This window comes from Danio rerio, chromosome 6 (assembly GCF_052040795.2).
Source record: "Danio rerio strain M-AB ecotype USA chromosome 6, GRCz13ab, whole genome shotgun sequence".
NCBI classification, from domain to species: domain Eukaryota; kingdom Metazoa; phylum Chordata; class Actinopteri; order Cypriniformes; family Danionidae; genus Danio; species Danio rerio.
The window spans coordinates 10,631,626-10,652,622 of NC_141026.1; the positions used below are offsets into that span (position 1 = coordinate 10,631,626).

General features: G+C 37.6%; 1 protein-coding gene across 2 annotated transcripts in view; it reads right to left on the reverse strand.

Moving 5' to 3' along the window:
- Positions 1-20,997, reverse strand: part of cdk15 (cyclin-dependent kinase 15) — a 45,651-nt gene that overhangs the window by 17,293 nt on the left and 7,361 nt on the right. Inside the window, exons 1-3 of one of the 2 annotated variants that reach the window (XM_087256127.1) lie at positions 5,286-5,496; positions 3,090-3,227; positions 1,052-1,146 (exon numbers count right to left, since the gene is read on the reverse strand). In XM_087256127.1, the coding sequence (XP_087112253.1) occupies positions 1,052-1,146; positions 3,090-3,227; positions 5,286-5,492 (440 nt within the window). In that variant the 5' untranslated portion in view covers positions 5,493-5,496. Of the gene's footprint in view, positions 1-1,051; positions 1,147-3,089; positions 3,228-5,285; positions 5,497-9,608; positions 9,641-20,997 lie in introns of those variants that run through there. The other variant, NM_001040308.1, reaches the window with a different exon arrangement.

Sequence of the window (20,997 nt, forward strand, 5' to 3'; positions counted from 1 at the left end):
GAAATCTGTTACAAATACACTGTTTAAGGGTTCTTTGATGGCCTCATAAACTGGAATTATACAATTAATTATAGGTTTGTGCAGGAAGTTTGCTGTTATTTGCTCTAAGACTGGAATTACCAGTGATTAACTTTAGGCAGTTCAGCATCAGTTTCTTTTTTGAGAAAAGGCGCCATTTAATCATAAACTTTTATTTTCAAACTTTTATCTTAACTTTGCTGAATTTTTACATTCACAAACAGCTATATTACATTTTTTATGATAGGCAATATCTAAAAACACACAAGATGAGCCTTTTAAAGTCTTTCTCTTATATTTATTCTATATTCTTTTATTTATTCTGCTTGTTTCTTCTATTTTATTGACTTATTTACCTAACATCTGGTTAAATGTTAAAACAACGTACCAATATCTACTTCCGGATTCAATAGGAATAGTTCTGAAAACCATTTCATGAGGTCTTTAAAAATGTCTTTTTATCATATGAGTCCTCTGATTGACTGCGGTGTGTTGTAGTGATCTGTGATAGTATTCTGACGAACAGATTTCCAGTTGTTGGGTTTATGTGATGTTGGAAAAACAACTAAAATAGCTAAAGTAATATTCCTGTATTGTAAGCACATTAAAAAGCTCAAATCATAATAAATGTAAAGTGCTTCGTCAAATAGGGGCACATAAATGCACGCCTGTTTCTCATTAAAAAGTTTGTGTTGTTTTACAATTTCAAACTGAAGGCCTCAGGTGGATATCCATACACTTGCAGTATGACCTTATAAAATGAATCCATGTAAAACAAGCTGCCAAAAGAAAAAAACTGCCCACAGGGAGGCAATGAAAAGAATCATTTGCTGTCTATTATACAGAAGAACAAAGCCATGGGGTGTATCTGAATAATGTGCTTGCGAACTGAATATACTGCCATAAAGGTAAAACATCCATCTTGCCCCAGTGAATAATTGTATCCCCACTGGCAACATCTAAAGGAGCTCTATTAATTACACTGTTTGGGGAAGTTTTGAGTGCATTTTGCCATACGACTTTTTTTACTAACCTGCTGATTCCTTTGTAAACTGTGGCATATGTGCCCTCTCCGAGTTTTTCCAGATTCAGATAAGATGTTGCGTTCCCAAATTGTAGGCCAGTTTTCTGTGAATGAAACGGACACAGCCAAGCAACTGAAGTGAAAAGACAAGGCTTTTATTATGTACAGTATATGTCAAAATTTATTATGGACATTGTGATATTTTGTCTTTCTGCGATAAACAATGTGAAATAAATATAATTCTTCAAAATGACTTATCCTAACCCAGGCTTATTCTGAAAATGTACCACTATATACATTTCTGGAGAGCACCAAATACGTTTCAGGAGCTACGTTTTTTTTTTGCAGTTTTTATTTTTGCCACCAGAGGCCGCTGTGTATCCTTTTCAAGATCTCAAATTTCTCTCGCAAGTGCCATTCTCACCTGTTGTTCTTGCGTAAATCCAACAGATGCTGCTGTCGACTGACTGAATGACTGAGTGACCGACTGACCCACGCTCTTCCTTCCCTAAACCCAACTAATAGTGTTTTCAAAAGCACTGATTGACCTAAACAACCCACTACCCTAAACCTAACCAACAGTTTTAAAAAACAATCCAGAAAAAGAAACCTCACCCTGTTTATTTTATTTTTTTGGCTTCTGTTTTCATCTTACCTGCTTTCTGGAACCGTTCTTAACCAGTCTCGAACCTCGTCTTCCTGGTCAACTCCTCTCTGCATCTCAAGCCCACCGACGTACATGGCGAGCAACTGGTAACAGCGGGAAAGCCGTCCATACGGGGGTAAATGTAAAAATCCATTAACCTGCATTTCTCCTCCTAACCAGAAGGAGGTGCTCCTGACTTTTTCACACACCAGTATCCAATTTCTATTCTTCCTCCAGAACAGTTGATGGCAGCACTTTCACGCCATCTGCTGTGTGCCACCGCTCAAGCTATATTAGCAACACCTGTCTTTTGCCCTATAAAAGTGTTTGTATTACAAGCTAGTGTGTTCAGTCTTGAGTCATTACTGCTCGGTGTTCTTCTGATTGAGAAGCTAAGTTACGCTTTACTGTTGTATTTTTTGACCCTGTCTGATTTGTTTTGCCTGTTTACTAGAAGCTCGGCTTCAGTCATTTCTGTTGTACTTTGTATTCCATTTTTCAAGTAAAGATCATTTGCTTATTTTTTTAACTACATTTTAAACTACAGCCTCAAGCTCTAGCTTTGAGTCCAAGAGACCCGGGTTTAATCCTCACCTTACCCACACGTTACAGTAAGCGGTCAGTTGGTAAGCGCGAAAAGGAACAGCATCATACCGCCCCGAGTGTTCATTTTAAAGATTCTGGCTACATAATTTGCGATCTCCAGAAATGTATATAGGGCTAAGTTTTCCAAATGAGCTATGTTGGACTTATCCCAGCAGGCACAGGATGTCAACTTTGATGTCAGATTAACGTTGTACCCCAACTTTGTGGGACCTTGCATTTTAGATGGAAATGAAAATTAGAACCCAAAATCAGACCAACGTACGTTGTATTTTGGTCACTTTCCAATACAACCTAAAAACAACCAAATATCAACATCTAATGATCTTACAGCTTGACGTTATGGGGACGTTAACGCTATGATGTCTATCAGATGCTAGATTTAGCCTTACTTGGCGAATAAAAGTCAGTATTTCATGTCAATAGAATGTTGGATTAAGATGTTGGACTAATAAGAACACAACCTTAAATCAACCAATTATCAACGTCATTGGATGAGTTATTGGACATCAAAATAACACTGTTCTTAAACACTGCCCAGACATTGAATTTTTGTCACCCAACATCACAACCTAAATCTTACCTAATAATAACATCTTGAGACATTGTGTGCCTGCTGGGATAACTTTGTTTGGAAAGAGTTCCCAATTTTACATTGATCGTGATGATTTTGAAGGGGACTAAATCTGTATAAAAATAAGAAACTTATATAAACCAAAATTGCCAGTACTACAGTAAATTTTACAGTGTGTGCATGGGTGTGTTTGTCTCTGTGGAGATGCTGAAATCAGTACTCACCCACTGAAACTCTTGCTGGAAGCTCTTTCCTCCCATTGGATCGCTGTTACTGCGGCCTCTCTGAACTCTGAGCCGCCGCACCTGCAGTGTGTGAAACCAGTGCGGCTGTGGTTTCTCCACCCCGTCCAGCTCACCCAGCTGAAATCAGACACAGGCACGGTTTGATCTATGTCAGATACTGCGTGGGATGTTATTACATCTTGTTTCGCTGATTTAGGCATCTTACTGTATCTATCACAGCTGTCTGTTTCACACTCATGTGCAAATGTGGCTTCATGTTTTTCAGTTACACCAGTTAAGAGCTTCTATTTATCACAGTTCCCACAATGTTCATAATATTGTATTTATAAAACAGAATACAAATATTCTTCTCAGCAAATCGGCATATTACAGCACATCGAAGCCTGAGGTAGTGATGTTTAAAATTCAGTTTGGCAGTCACTGGAACTTTAAAAAAGAAAACATTTTACATGTAAAATATTATATCACAATATTTCTGTGACCAAATTTTACTATGATCAAGTAAACTATATAATAACTTTTAAACATGAATGTGAAGTGTATGTGTGTACAGCAGAGATTAAAGTACAGAACAATTTGCTAAATTTTGAGGTCATTGTTTAGTCCTATTTTAAGTTATGTTAAGAAGACTAAAACAGCTATTTTTAAACATAATTCAGTTACATAGACTCAAAAAATGTCCTTTGCTGCTTGTTCAAACTACTTAAGTAAAATACCTTAAATTCTTATGTTTTTTGGAGGGACAAATTCATTATTGTTTGTTCAATTACATACATTTTTATAAAAAAAACATTTAAGTTAACCTTAAAAAAGATTTGTGTTGGGACAACATGAAGAAATTGTGTGGAACCCAGCATGTTTTACAGTGTATGATCTGAAACTTACAAGGATAATTCACCCATCATTTAACGTTGGAAAACCAGTAACAATTGACTTCTATGGTATTTGTTTTTTCCTATTATAGATGTCAGCTTTCTTCAAAATATAACGTGTCAGCCAAGAAAGCCCCACAACATCCAGAGACCTAAGTTGGAAAATTGGAGTGTTCCTAAGAGAATTTGGACTCAAAGGCCTGTATTGACCAAACCTCTCATCAGAATAAAGAGTCAAAATGCCAGACTAACTTTTACTGAGAAGCATGATCTGTGGACAAGACTCACAAATCTTTGATTTTCTTTGTTTTACAAAGCTGTAATGTTTTCCCTGACATGAAGGATTAGCACCTTTTTTATTATTCAAATGGCTGTAACTGGATGCACTTCTTCCTCGGCGGACTGTTATACTGTAATGCTGTAGTTTCAGAAAAATGTGATAAATATAGACAACTGGAAAAATGCAAATATTAATATGACCGTGAAACAGTGAAGTGCTGTACTGCTCAGCTAAAATGAAAGGTAAAGGAAGGACAACACAGTGGCTCAGTGGTTAGCACAGTCGCCTCACAGCAAGAAGGTCACTGGTTTGAGTCCCAGCTCGGAAAGTTGGCATGTGTGGAGTTTGCATGTTCTCCCGGTCTTCGTGTGGTTTTCGTCCGGGAGCTCCTGTTTCCCCCACAATCCAAAGACATGTGCTATAGGTAAATTGGATGAACTAACTTGGCCGTAGTGTGTAAGTGAATGTGAGAGTGAATGAGTGTTTCCCAGTATACTGAAAATGCTGGAATAGTTGGTGGTTCATTCCGCTGTGGCGACCCCTGATAAATCAGGGACTAAGCTGTAGAAAAATGAATGGATGAAATTATAAAGAATATGATTCTAGAATGTCCCAACAGGGTGTCCATTTTCCTATTTCTTCCTCTAAATTCAGTTTGTTTGATTCAGTGATTTCCCAGAGATGGGTTGCGGCTGGAAGGGCATCTGCTGCGTAAAAACGTGCGGTTCATTCCGCTGTGGCGACCCCGGATTAATAAAGGGACTAAGCCGACAAGAAAATTAATGACTGATTCAGTGATTTCATTGCGAACGTGAACAAATGACACTCTCAAAACTGAGCTTTAGTTGTACAGAACGTGCTTATTCAGTGAAATATTCAGATCATCTGGAATTAAATGTTTGTACAGTAGAGTTCTCTTTAATCAAATCCATTCATTTTGACACCACATTTGCTTGACAAATAGTGTGTGTCCCCCCCCCAAAAAAACAAGTAAAAGTCCACACACACACACACACATCTGACCTCAGCATCAGGTAGGGAGGACACGCTCCAAGTTTTTGATGGTTTTTCTTCCATTTTCGCTGCATCTTTCAATTCTTCTACTCTCATCTCGAACATTTCCTCCTTTACTTCCCTTCCGACTTCATTCGTTTTATCTCCACAACACCAACAACATCTCCTCAAGCACACAGACGCCCAGAACCGAGTTCTCCAAAAGAAATCCTCCATCTCCAAATCTTCTCCCACTCTCTCTATCTCTGATTAAGCTCTATAACTCATGACTTGCATGGGAAAGTGTGTGTGTGGTTGTGTGTGTGAGTGTGTGTGTGTGTGTCTGCAGGCCTGGTCTTATGACTCCATCTCCTATCCATGAGAGGCAAACACAAACAGCCATGTTATATTTGTTGAGGGGAACAAATGCGTCTATTCAACCGCCGGAGGGAAAAGCACGATGGGATGGACAGTGAAAATGGTGACTGTGACAGAGATCATAGCTAAATATAAGAAGGAAAGTGTAAAAGTGAACTAATAGCATGCAGTGGCAGCTATACGGCAGCATTCAGACTGTATAAAGGCATTTCTCATCAGATTGAGGTGAACTGGAGCGCAGGATATTCTGTAAACACACTAGTTCAGCCAAGGGCATAGATTTGGTATGGGCATAGGGGATGTGTCCCACCAATATCCAGCAAATACTGAAATGTCAACACCAATAATTTAATCACCTTCAAAATAAAATAATGCTCCATCAACCCTTAGTAACCTAGACACGCAGAAAGGGTTAAATAACGTTCTCTTCTCGGGTCCTCCTCCCTCTATACAAAACACATAAGGTGTGGAAAGATGAGATACCTCTTACAATTTTTTCTAAGTGCCACTAGGGGGCGCTGCTCCGACTTGCCCTTCCTGACTTATTCAAGCCAAATCAACCACTGTTAAAAAGGACAGTGTTATTGCAAAGAGCTTAGAATGACCAAGAGGCAACACTCAATATACAACCCCACTATTCCGCCATTTTGGAGTGAAAGCAACTGGCTGTCCATTGGATCTTATTGCTGTCGCGATGACAAGCAGCTGCTTTGTTTTTGTTTTCATTTATTTATTTAAAAAGCGCATTATAGCTGAGATACAACGTGAAAGACGACTTTTAATCAGCACTTTTAATAGTTTATTTTACAGCCTTATAATAAGCTGTTGTTCTATTGGAGTCTTCATTTCAAGATGGCCGCTTCGCCATCTAGTGGCTGTTTGCCAAATTGCACTAGAGTGTTGCCTCTTGGTGATTCTATGCTCTTTGGTTATTGGCTGGGCCTATTTATGCTGTTACTGACAGTGTAACTACATTTGATTGTGGGAAGCGCCAACACAAGAGATTTTCCCAGTACTCCTTCACTGTACAAGACGCGGACATAAGTACTTTTCAAAGAGTCAAGTTTGTAAAGTCAAGTTCAATTGGAGTCCAGCATAATAATATACCAAGGCTGTGCAATCATTTGGTATCAGAAGTGACTAATATGAAAGGCAAAGGCCTCTAGATTAAGCTTATTTTACCAAATTAAAATATGATCATGGCTTGAGTTATGTAATTAGGACAGTAAGATCTGACTTTGCTTACACAAATTTTTTGTCTCTTAACAGAAATAATGTACAGTATAGAATATAAAGTCATGGTGCAGTGGAAAAAGAATGAATCTTGTGTATGACTCCTATGATCTTGAAGGACTGCATCCATACAGTGTACATCTCTGCAATGACTTAAATAACTTATTAATAAAGTCATCTGGAATGGCAAAGAAAGCGTTTCTGCAGGACTCCCAGAATTCATCAAGATTCTTCAGGATCTTACATGCTCAATAATGTTCATGTCTGATGATTGGACTGGCCAATCCTGGAGCACCTTGACCTTCTTTGCTTTCAGAAACTTAGATGTGGAGGCTGAAGTATGAGAAGGAGCGCTATCCTGCTGAAGAATTTGCCTTCTCCTGTGGTTTGTAATGTAATGGGCAGCACAAATGTCTTGATACCTCAGGCTGTTGATGTTGCTATTCACTCTGCAGATCTCTCGCACGGCCTCATACTGAATCTAACCCCAAACCATGACTTTTCCTTAACCAAACCTGACGGATTTCCATGAGAATCTTGGGTCCATGTGGGTTCCAGTAGTTCTTCTGCAGTATTTGTGATGATTGGGATGCAGTTTAACAGATGATTCATCAGAATAATCTGCTTTCTGACACTTTTCCAAATGATCAACAAGAAATCAAGTTATTATTTGCTGCTCTTACAACTGGGATCGAAGACAAGACTTTTGTCAGGTAGTGTATACGCTGTGCCACTATTTCATAAGAGTTTTTATCATTATTATTATTATTATTATTATTATTATTATTATTATTATTATTATCATCATATAGTCTATTATATGCAATTATAATTGAATCTGTAAATGTGAATTGTGTGGTAGTTTAACTTTGTTCCTGTAATGGCAAAACAAAAATTATTAGTCTTCAGTTACACGTGATCCTTCACATGAAGTGTTTATTTTGAATTACGCAACAGAAGACAAAAGAAAGGGCTTTAATTGCACATGGCCTAAAAATGTATAAAAACCTGAGGAGGAGCATTTTATTTAGCATATAAATACTTTAGCTTTGTAAATTACAAAGTATTTAACTGTAATATGAACAGAATTTTACTGTAGGGCAGTTATGCAGTATGTTACTGTATTTTAATGTCGCAATGTGAAAATTATTGTATTTTATACAGTAAAGATTTAAAATACTGTAAAAACTTATACTGTAAAACAAGATAAATGATGCTGTAAGTGTAATTAAAGTATTTTTGCTGTAATTGACTTACAGTAAGTTACAGGGAATCTGAATTTTACTGTAGGGCAGTTATGCAGTATGATACTTATTTAAATGTTGTTAAAAATATATAATACTGTAAATGCATATACAGCAAGATAAATGCTGCTGTAAATGTAAAAACAGTAGTTTTGCTGTAGTTGATTTACAGTAAGTTACTGGCGAACTGCTCCCTCTACGAAAAATTGTTAACAGTGTATGAACAACTTGCATTTTAATAATTTATAAAATTTAAAAATTTTGAAAGCATTTTTAAATGGCTGAGAATCAACATGCATTTGTTCACTTTAGATAGATAGATAGATAGATAGATAGATAGATAGATAGATAGATAGATAGATAGATAGATAGATAGATAGATAGATAGATAGATAGATAGATAGATAGATAGATAGATAGATAGATAGATAGATAGATAGATATGAATCTGGTTTTTACTGTCATGCTGCTGGCTCTGCTGGAGTGTAATTGTTGAGTGAGAGAGTATGATGGATGTTTTCTCTTCTCTTTTATTGTCTTTGGTTTTCTGGACTCTGTGCCCAGATGGGACATGCTCAATTGAACCAGGAATGAGACATCAGTTACTGACAGGAGAACAGTGTATGCTGTCTTTTTCTCTAATAATAAACTAGCTTACACGTTTCGGAATTTTCTAAAGAGACTACTACAATACATGTTACATCATTATTGTGCAAGATCTTAAACAGTAACATGTAGCACTGTTGTTATGTTCATCAAAATACAGTTTTTGTGGATTAGTTAGTCTATCAGAACAAATATAGTAGGTTAATATGCATACTGTCTACAGTTATTAATATGTTTTCAATAAAATATTTTCTTTTTTAAATATTTCTCAAATGATGTTTAACAGAGCAAAAAAATTTTTACAGTATGTCTGATAATATTTTTTCTTCTGGAGAAAGATTTATATTTTTTATTTTGACTAGGATAAAAGCAGATTTACATTTCTAATAAACCTTTTTAAGTTCAAAATGATTAAGCCCCCTTAAGCAATATGTTTTTCAATTGTCTACAAAACAAACCATCATTATACAATGGCTTGCCTAATTACCCTAACACACCTAGTTAAACTAACTAGTAAGGCTTTTAAAAGTCACTTTAAGCTGAATCCTAGTACCTATAAAATATCTAGGAAAATATTATGTACTGTCATCATAACAAAGATAAAAGAAATCAGTTATTAAATCTACTATGTTTAGAAATGTGTTGAAAAAAAAATCTTCTTTCCGTTAAACAGAAATTGAAGAAAAAAATAAATAATAATTTTCATTTCAACTGTATATACACACTATAAATAAAATTTTTGTAGTGGTCTCTTATTCTTTCTCCAATAGAGGGCAGTGCTGCACTTATTATCCTGTATTTCTTTCCTTCACCTCCAGCTGTCCTCTGTGGGTGGAGGGATATTTATTTGCGCACACAATGTGTCGTGAAATGTAAAGTTGAATGTTCTTACCTCCTCATAGCCCAGATGTCTTTGCTTTAGCCCTGAAAAACACACAGAAAAGAAGATGTTCAGAAAGATGATCACAACACTGAAATTTCAAACACACCGTGTGATGATGATAAATGACTTTGAGTGTTTCTGACATTTTTTTTAATGATATTCATAGACAGCATCTGGGTACAGTGAAAAGGGAATGTGTGTGGAATGCAAAGAATGTAAATATATGTCATGTATTTCAAATATATTTGAAGTCAGAATTTTTAGCCCTAATAAATTATTAGCGCCCCTGTTTATTTTTTTACCCAATTTCTGTTTAACAGAGAGAAGATTTTCTCAACACATTTCTAAACATAATAGTTTTAATAACTCATTTCTAATAAAGGATTTTTTTTTTACCTTTGCCATGATGACAGTACATGATATTTGACTAGATATTTTTCAAGATACTTCTATACAGCTTAAAGTGACATTTAAAGGCTTAACTAGGTTAATTAGGTTATCTAGGCAGATTGGGGTAATTAGGCAAGTTATTGTATAACAATGGTTTGTTATTTAGACTATCGAAAAAAATATAGCTTAAAGGGGCTAATAATTTTGACCATAAAATGTTTTTAAAAAAATTAAAAAATAATTTTATTCTAGCCGTAATAAAACAAATAAGAAAAAATATCATTAGACAAACTGTGAAAATTTCTTTGCTCTGTTAATACATCATTTAGAAAATATTTAAAAAAGGAAAAAAATCGAAGGGGGGCTAATAATTCTGACTTTAACTGTATACATTAAATGTAACAAATTAACATTCTTAAATGTAATGCTGATAATCGTTCTCAAGTGTGCAATTATCTCAGATAAACTCACAGTACTTCACACTCAACAAGAAGGTAATCGCTCGTGCAAATATGTCTAATAATCTGACAATCCATATAATTTGGAAATATTTAAATGCAATGAAATGGCAGAAAAACTAGCCTGACAGATGCCTTTAGCGACAGCCCAATGCTGCAACTGCTGACCGTCAGCTTTAATGTAATTATTGATTATATTTCATTTGTATTGCACTTCTATGTCATTATTTCTCATATTACTTGGTTTTAAATATATAGTTTAACAGTGTAAAAAATGATATAGATTCTGTAAAATACTGTATAAGAACATAAAAATGTCTATGCAGAATAAGTGCATTGTTTGATTAAAACAAACAAAACTGTCACAATCACCAGCGATCTAACCCTTATAGGTTGCTGTAGAACATTCATTATCACCTGGAATACAATCCTGTCACCATATGAACTACAAATCCTGTCATGCACCTCACTCACACCTGTTCTGGTTTACTTTTGATTACACACACACAGCTGGGAGCTGCTCAAAGAATGATTACTCAGTCTATATAAATGGCTCACATTGTCGGAGACTTGTTGCTTTATACCCTGTAACATTATGAAGCCTTTTCTTGGTTTAGGCTTTCAATGCTTGACCTTTGCCTTGTTCCCTTGTTTACGTTGTCTGCCGCCTGTATTGACCATTGGCCTGTAATCTGACTATGCTAGATTTCCTTGTATGTACCCATTTCAACCCAAGCTCATTCTGAAAACGTAGCCCTACAGGGTTTCTGGAGACCGCGATTTATGTGGCCGGAGGTACGTATGGGCGCATTTCATTTTCTTAAGCAAACGCAACGGGGCGGTGTGACGCCGCTCCTCTTCGCGCTCACCAGCTGACAGCTCACCTCTGTGTGGAGGGCTTTCCCGCCGCAACCAGTTTGTCCGGTTAGCTACGTTAGTTACGTTGGCGGAGCGGAGAGCTGGAGGGGAGTCGGCCACAACGACAGTGACGACCGGGTTCGAATGCGAGGAAGAGGAGTTCCAGAAATCAGGTAAGACAAAAACAGAATCCAAAAAATAAAGCAAACGAGTTCATGACAGGGCAAGAACGTGGTGAAATCAGACAACGTGGTCAAAATCAGACGAGGGCTTTTCTTTTTCTGGACGGCTTTTGTGAATCGTTGCTAGGGTTTAGGGAAGGAGGAGGGTGGGTCGGCTGATTTACGCGAGAGAGGCTTCCGAGATGCAAAAAAGTGCGCACAGAGGCCTCTTGCGGATTTGTGAAAACAAAAACTGAACAAATACGTAGCCCCCCAGACGTATTTCACGGTCTATAGAAATGTCTGTGGGGCTACGTTTCCGGAATGAGCCTGGGTTGACCCATTTGCTCCAGTGTTTGACCATTGCCTGTCTGAAAAAAGCTGCATGTAGATCCCTCATCTCTGTTGTCCAGCGTCCTTCCGTTACAGAAATGAAAAATAATTAAAGACACATATGTTTTGTTTACATTGTTATCACTTAACATTTTTAACAAATGGTAATGAATTCAATTTAAAGACCATTAACTATGAAGTATATGTCATTCATTCCTTTTCCTTCGACTTTGTCCCTTTATTCATCAAGGGGTTGCCACGGCGGAATGAACCGCCAACTTACTGTATCCAGCATATGTTTTACACAGCGGATGCCCTTCCAGCTGCAACCTTGTACTGGGAAAGCACCCGGAGGAAACCCACGCCAACACAGGGAGAACATGCAAACTCCACACAGAAATGCCAACTGACCCAGTCAGGACTCGAACCAGCGACCTTCTTGCTGTTAGACGACAGTGCTCACACTGTGCCACCGTGTTGCCCCGAAGTTAATATCAATTAAATACAAATGAATTGTAATTTATAACTGGCAATAATTACTACTATAATATATTATTAATCACATTTAATATTTTGGGTTATTTACATATTTTGCATATTGCATTTATTTTTTACATTATTGCCAATTAACACATTTAATAAATGATAATGAATTTATTTTATAGATAAATTAATATAAAGTAAATATCATTTAAATATGAAATAATTGTTATTTAATACTGGTACTGGTAACACTATGTAGCTAATATGTTAATTACATTTAATAATTTCTATTAATTACATATTTTGTATTATATTATAAAAAATTGCATTTATTTTACAGTATTGTCACATAACACATTTAATAAATGATAATGAATTTTTTTTATAGACCACGGAACAATTCTCAAAAGATTCTCAGTGTATGACTGTGTGTGTGAGTGTGTGTGTGTTATGATACAGCAGGTAGAAGGTGAGTCACGCTCAGTGTTTAAGCTCCTGATGTGAGAGGCAAACAGGAGCAGGTGGTCGTGTACAGGAGGTCTGAGATTTACCCTTTATTTAAATTTTAACAGCAAAGACAGCACTGAAGGAGATCAAAGAGAGAAAACCAGACAAAATAAAGAGAGGAAGAGAAATACCCGATGATCACAGTTCAGTTGATGGCTGCTCTGTGAAACTGCCCACAGCTATTAAAACATCCATTTGGGTGATGTATATTTGAAAAGTGTCTCTGAGAGGTGGAGTGCATCTGCTATCTAATGTGTGATTAAATGTGTTCTGACAGTCAGTCACAATCAAATGACCTGTGTTTTGGCAAAAGATACAGGGAATATAAAAATAAGCCCATCTTCGTGACTGAGATGACGGTTCTGCCCTAAATCTGTCCACTAACTTTTACCAAGTCCAATACCACGTACAGAACTTCTCAGTTGAGAATAATGTTTCCAAAGAGAAGTTTTCTATAACGCTAGAATAATACAAAGTCCTGTGCAGAAATGGCTGCACTTACATTTGTTGTTTTTCTGGTTTTAGTTTAAGAAGGATTTTATCTAAAGCTCTCATTAAAGTTGATTGAATTAATGTTGATGTTGTTGTGAATTTCTGGCTAATAAGAAGAATTCAGCGTCGCTGTGGCGTCATCGAAAGAACTCTAGTACAGCAGACACTCAGTTTAAATACATTTTTACAGACATTATACATGTAGGTGGGGACAGTCTAAAACAAAGCATGCAAATGAAATGTTGTTGTCAGCAGGGTAAATTGCCTTTCCAGCCCCGATCTCATCAGCATATAAGTACCCATTCATGATATTTTAGCATGAAAACAAAGTGCAAATGATGTTCTGGAGACAGAACTCGTCCGACCAGTTGACCAGCTTGAACATTTGTTAGACAACAGACACAGCTGTGCTGTGAAACTGACAATTTGCATTACTTTGGAGACAGTCAGGGCTCAGGAAACCCAGAGATTTTAAGGTATGTTACACCCTAATACCCAAAGAATATAACTTTTCAGTTAAAACTATACAGTTTAAGTAAACATTTTTAGCCCACATATGAATTATAATTTTTTTTATATTACCCAAGGGGTGACACGGTGGCACTCAGTGGTTAGCACTGTCACCTCACAGCAAAAAGGTCGCTGGTTCGAGTCCCGACTCGGTCAGTAGCCGTTTCTGTGTGGAGTTTGCATGTTCTCCCCTCCAGGTGCTCTTGTTTCACCCCACAGTCCAAAGACATGCGCAATAGGTGAATTGAATAAACTAAATTGGCCGTAGTGTATGGATGTTTCCCAGTACTGGGTTGCAGCTGGAAGGGCATCCGCTGTTTAAAACATGCTGGATGAGTTGGCGGCTCATTCCGCTGTGGAGACCCCTGATGAATAAAGGGACTAAGCCGAAGAAAAATAAATGAATGAATGAGTATTTCACAAACTATGTTTAATTGAGCAACGAATTTTTCACAGTATTTGCTTTAATATTATTTCTTCTGGAGAAAGTCTGATTTGTTTTATTTTGGCTAGATTAAACCATTTTAAAGTGAATATTATTAGCCCCCTTTAATATTTTTATTTGATTGCCTTCAGAACAAACAATCGTAATGACTTTCCTAATTACCTTATCTTGCCTAATTAACCTAGTTAAGCCTTTAAGTGTCACTTTCAGCTGAAAACTAGTATCTTGAAAATGATCTAGTAAAATATTATGTACTGTCATTCGTCATGGCAAAGATAAAATAAATCAGTTATTAGAAATTATAACATTATATTATGTTTAGAAATGTGTTGGAAAAATTATTGTCTCTGTTAAACGGAAATTGGGGAAAAAAATAAACAGGGGGGCTAATAATTCTGACTTCAACTGTATACGTCTTATTAGATGATCGTATTACAAAAGCATGCAAGTTGACCCAGAAGACTGTATGTCTCTGTTGGATCGTTCCAGATCTAATTTACTAAAAACTCTTTTTGGCACTGCTGCGGGTGTCACTCTGAGGAGCTCTGCGGCCATCAGATTAGTGTCGTCCTTGACAGGAAAGAAAGGTCACAATTGTGACCACTGTCCATTAATCATAACCTGCATGAAACTGATTAAAGAGTTTGTAGAGAGTCTGTTTCACATTAAGCATCTATCAAAAATGTATTCACTAAAAATTTAATTAAATTTTTTTTTGCAAAATTTATTACAGATTTAATTACAAGACCTTATTTTATGTTAAAAACACTGTTTGATGTACTAAAACATGCAGTAAAAACTTAGCAATAAAAATGTGTGGACATCTACATTTACCTTTACCATTTATATCCATTGTTAAACTTACCTAGTTAAGCCTTTAAATGTCACGTTAAGCTAGTATCCTGAAAAATATCAAGTAAAATATTTACTGCCAATCTTTTTTAAATCTCAAATTTCTTTCACAAGTGCCATTTGCACCTGCTGTTCTCATGTAAATCCACTAGAGGCTGCTGTCGACTGACTGACTGACCAACCGACCGAATCTGCTTTCTGGAATCGTTCGTCACCAGACTCAACCCTGTTGTCGCAATGTTGTCAACTCCGCTCTGTGTCTCAAGTCCGCTGACGTACATGTCGGACAAACTGGTAACAGCAGAAAAGTGTCGATACGGAGGTTAGCGGTCAGCTGGTAAGCGAGAAAAAGAACGGCGTCATACCGCCACATATCGTTTGCTTTAAAGGCAAAATGCAGCCATACGTGCCACTGGCTACATAATTTGCGATCTCCAGAAATGCATACAGGGCTACATTTTCAGAATGAGCCTATGTTGGTCATCTTGGCATAGATTAAAGAATCACTTATTAAAAATCTATTATTAAAACTAGTATGTTTAGAAAACTGTTGAATTTTTTTTCTTTCAGTAAAACAGAAATTGGGGAATAAAATATTCAGGAGGGCTAGGAATGCTGACTTCAACTGTAGGTTTTGCTGCAGACTTTACTAAATATGCATTTCTAGAAGTTTCCATTTTAAACATAAAATTTATGTCATTGACTAAAGTTTGTGGTAGTCTGTTTACTGGTATATCTGAAGAGGCATGACATGCTTTGACAGTTGCTGTTACAGAAAAGACCTTGGTGGCGAGATGAGTCCTTGACACATATTCCTATGGCCAGCTTGAACACATCACTTACAGGACTGACTGAGACCTGCATCTCTATCAAGAAAGATGGTCATTTTGCTCAAGGCCTCTGAGGAGCCATGTTATAAGTCGGATGAAGTGTATCCAGGCAGTTGTTTTTGTGAAATAAAGCCCTTCAGACTTATGTTGGTTACTTGTATTAGAGTGAAAGGCTTTATTCTGCTATAACAACTGCTATTGCATTGCTACTTGCCACAAAACATAAAAATTAGACACAAAACATTGTTCAGAGCTGTAATAGCTTATTCTTTAATTAACTGTAAAATCTTTAATGTAATCAAAACAAAAGACATAAAATAAAAACAACAAGTAAATTACAGCGTGACAAAGTGATAAAATTTGAAAACGTGGTAAAAATCAGACGAGGGCTTTTCTTTTTCTGGATTGCTTTTTAAAACTGTTGGTTGGGTTTAGGGAAGTGGGTGTTTGCGGGTCAGACAGTGCTTTTGAAAACACTATTGGCCGGGTTTAGGGAAGGAGGAGGGTGTAGTGGATAGGTCAGTCAGTCTGTCACACAGTCAGTCGACAGCAGCCTCTGGTGGATTTACGCGACAAGCAGTAAACAAGTCTGCTAAATAAACGTAGCTCCTGGGACATATTTGGCGCTCTCCAGAAATGTATATAGAAGTACGTTTTCAGCCTGAGCCTGGGTTGATTAATTCTTTGGTTGTTGCAACCAAAAGTTGTTGCAGCCATAAGTTTTATTACAATTTCACTCTGCTTTTATTCAACCGTCCTTCACCAGACACGAACCATGTTGTCCCAAGGCCGATATGAGGAAGTGTTTGTGTTTACACACAAAATACAACCAAACCTAGCCCAGGGCATATATTTTATGGTTTCCCAAAATGTAGCTCTGGAAACAAGTCCTCAGTGAGCCTGTAATGGTATTTATATAGATGTGAACGTATTGTAGCGAGTATACCGGTGCCACGTCGCCCTGGTCAAGGATTCACCCCAGCTGGCACCTAATCCACACTGGATCGATCTCAGCTGGAGCTAATCAAGAAGAGACCCATATAAGCCAGCCCCACACAAGAGGAAGACGAGCTTCATTCTTTCATGACTCCCTGCGCTAACGCTTGTGTCTCTCTGTCTCTTACCCACAGCGACCTCCAGCTATTGATCGATCCAGCACCCAAACTCTCCTTCTACCACACCACTTCCCCGGAGCACCAGAGCACCTATCCCAAGAAGAGCACCGTATTTACACTGTTCACACTTATTCACCGTGTAAATAAAGCACCCTCCGGGGAATTGTTTGTAACACCACGCCATTGTGTTTGTGTTTTCCCTCTGCCTCGCTACAGTATTCATTGACAGTCAAGATGATTTGTAATACCTGGATAAGTGAGTGTTATTAGCATTAGCGGCTATTATATAGGAATAATATACCTTGGAATGTCGTGAGTGACCCATAAGAAACAAGTATTTCAGAGAGCCGTGTAATAATCTGCCATAACAACCACCTGGATGTACTTTATGCAACATATGCTCAGTCTGAAAATGTAGCCCCATATATACATTGAATTATGTAGCCAGAAGTACGTATGGCTGTATTTCATCTGTACAACAAACGCTCCGGGGCCGTATGACGCCGTTCCTTTTTGTGCTTATAAGCTGACCACTTACCACCGTATGGATGCCTTTCCCGCTGTTACCAGTTTTTCCAGTTAGCTCGCCATGTACGACGGTGGACTCACGTCAGCCAAAAAATAAAAAGCGAGAGCTTTTCTTTTTCTGGATTGCTTTTTAAAAAAGTAGGTTGGGTTTACGGAAGTGGCTGGGTGGGCCAATCTGTGCTTTTGAAAACACTATTGGTTGGGTTTAGGGAAGGAGGAGGGTGGGTCAGTCGATCAGTCAGTCATTTAGTCAGTTAACAGCAGACTCTGGTGGAACTGCAGTCGCAAATGGTATTTGCTAGAGAAAAGGAGAAAAGCAGCCTCTGATAGATTCGCGAAAATAAAAATTGCAAACAAATGTAGCTCCTGGGATGTATTTGGCGCTCTCCAGAAATGTATATTGCAGTGCATTTTCAGAATGAGCCTGGGTTGACCTAGTCCATTACATAACATTCCTTGGAATGTTGTGATTGACCAATCAGAATCAAGTACACCAGAGAGCTATGTAATAAATGTATCTTACTAGCATGCTTATAAGGTGATGTAATCAATATTTCCAGAAAGTATTCAACTAGTAACCACCTATGGCACCCAAGCAACTACCTAGCAACCTGCTAGAATGACCCAGAAAGCACCTAGTAATACCTTACAGGGTATTTTCCTAGAACTTTCTTATATCGTATTTGAAGGCACTTTTATACATTTTAAAATGTAGGTTAAAGACAAATTATTGATCAAACAATGGTTGGTTGTCAATCATTGGATATTAGGTATATTTTTGTTGTATGCTAGCCAATGATCTGTGCTGCTCAGATGTGTTTCTGCTTCCCAATGGAGCATTTCTTATCCTTCTCTCTGTCTGTCTGCATAGATATTTATGAGCCAGGGTAAGGGAGGGCACAGAGAGCTCATATCATAACTCATACTCAGATGCATCAGGACTTCCCGTTCTCTCTATTCATCGTCTCTTCTCTTTCTGTATCATTCCTTGTTCCATCAAAATCATTTTCCTCTCCATCACGGCTATAGACATGCTTTTCTTACCATTATTCTGCTGCCAACTCTCTCTGTTTTCACTTTCCTTCTATAGCTGTTGTATCCTAATGTGCAGCTCTTGCTGATCAGTATTCCGCGAGAAGTGTGTACAGCATTAAGTGCTGTTTAGTATGTTACAGACATCCATCACTCACATATCAGACAAGTGCTGTGATTTTTTGAACGAAGACCAAGAAACTAAGATAAATCAGCTTAAGTAAACAAGTCAAGTTAGTAACGGTTAGTATCTGTTAGCTTTGAGAAAATCAAAACCAGTGTCTTCCTAGAAATTCAGCAATGTGGGATTTTTATTCCTAACCTACTATAGGGTTTACAGAGAATTATACAAAACATAGAAAGTAGGGCTGAACATTATATTGTCACAGCCTTGATATTGCAATGTGCGCACACTTGATAGTAGTAATGAGCAATATTGAGTCTGAATTATAGTTGACCAGAAGCTACAGGATTGTATTTATTAATTGTATTTAACTACTGTAATTATTTGATTTATGATAAAAATGTATGCATTTCTTTTTGTCTTGTTTCTACTTCAAATATGTGAAGTTTATTTAACAAATTTCGATAATAAGCACGTACTTATGATTGATAACAGCTGGTCCACATTAGCTAACACTGATTCATCATTCAGACGACTCCTTAACCAATATAAATAACCAGAGTTTTTTACCTCAGCCTTCTTTGTCTTAAAGAATCCCCCCTTCCACCCTTACTCCTCCCATTTCCTTGTCAGGGCAGCACAGAGGCCTAATGGTTAGCATCATTGCCTCACAGCAAGAATGTCACTGGCTCAGACACTGCCTGGCGTCGGAGTTTGCATGTTTGCATGTAACATAAGTAAATTGACAAAAACTAAATTGACAGCATAAACACTCCATAGCGTTCATAATCTACTTCCAACATTATCAAGCAGGGGGAGTTCTCGAGACCAACCTGAACTCGGAATCCCCTCTCGCCCTGCATTGGGGGGGAGCCCCGGGCTCAAGGATCTCACAAGCTCAGGGCTCTCTCCCGGGACAGCATGCCAAACACGCTTCATAATCAATTATCAGCTAAGGGCGAACTTTTGAACTACATTTCAATGCGAAAACAAGATTATTTTACTTACCCCACTGGAACATAATTTAGCTTTAATTTCAGTTAATTCTTCGGAAGGTGAAAACAAAACATTTGCTTTTTACTTGATCTAAGAATTTTTAGATATTTGGACTAGAAACAAGACCTAGCAAAGTACAACCCCAATTTAGAAAAAGTTGGGAAAGTATAGAAAACGCTAATAAAATAAGCAAGTAGTGATTTCTAAATTTACTTTGACTTGTATTTCATTTCAGACAATACAACAAACATTATTTAACGTGTTCGTCGTGATTTTTATTATTTATTTTTATTAAATAAACACGTATTCCAATTTGGTTCTTGCAACACATTTCAAAAATAGTTGGAACAGTAAAGCATTTACCACTTTGTAATGTTCCCATTCCTTTTCACAACACTTAAAAGACATTTAGAGACACCAAGTGATGAAGGGTTTCATGGAGTAATTTTGTCCCATTTTTCCAGCAAACATGTCTTATGATGGGCAACAGTACGGGGTCTTCATTTTTGCATTTTGCGCTTCAAAATTTGCCACATATTCTCTATTGGAGACAGGTCGGTATATCTGATCTGTATCCTTTTCCTCCGCAGCCAGGATTTTGTAATGAGTGCAGAATGTATTTTTACGTTGTCTTGTTGAAATATGCATGGGCGTCCCTGAAAAAGTACTTTTTAGCATTACTGGCGCCATCACAGAAGTAAAAGTTACCTATGCCAAGGGCACTGATACAACTAGGTTCGAGTCCGGGACAAAAACAAAATCCAAAAAGTAAAACAAACAAGCAAATAACAGTGTGAGAATGTGGTAAAATCCGAAAACGTGGTAAAAATCAGATGAGGACTTTTCTTTTTCTGGACGGCTTTTGTAACTCGCCGGTTGGGTTAAGGGAAGTAATCGGGTAGGCGGGTCAATCGATAAAATTGGTTGGGTTCAGGGAAGAAGGAGGGTGGGTCAGCCGAATGGCCGGTCGGCTATTCAATCAGTCAGACAAACGGTCCGTCGACAGCAGCCTGTGGTGGGTTTAGGCGAGAACAGCGCGGGTGTAAACGGCACTCGCAGGAGAAATTTGAGATGCAAAAAAGTGCACACAGTGGCCCCTCACGGATTTACGAAAACAAAAATCGCACAAAATCGCAATTTATACCTCCCGGGACGTATTTTTGCGGTCTCCAGAAACGTCCACGCGACTACGTTTTCAGCATGAGCAGGGGTTGCATTATTAAGTCTTTAATTTAAAAGCATAATCAAAAGATAATGGTCATCCCTGACACCAAGTGATGAAGG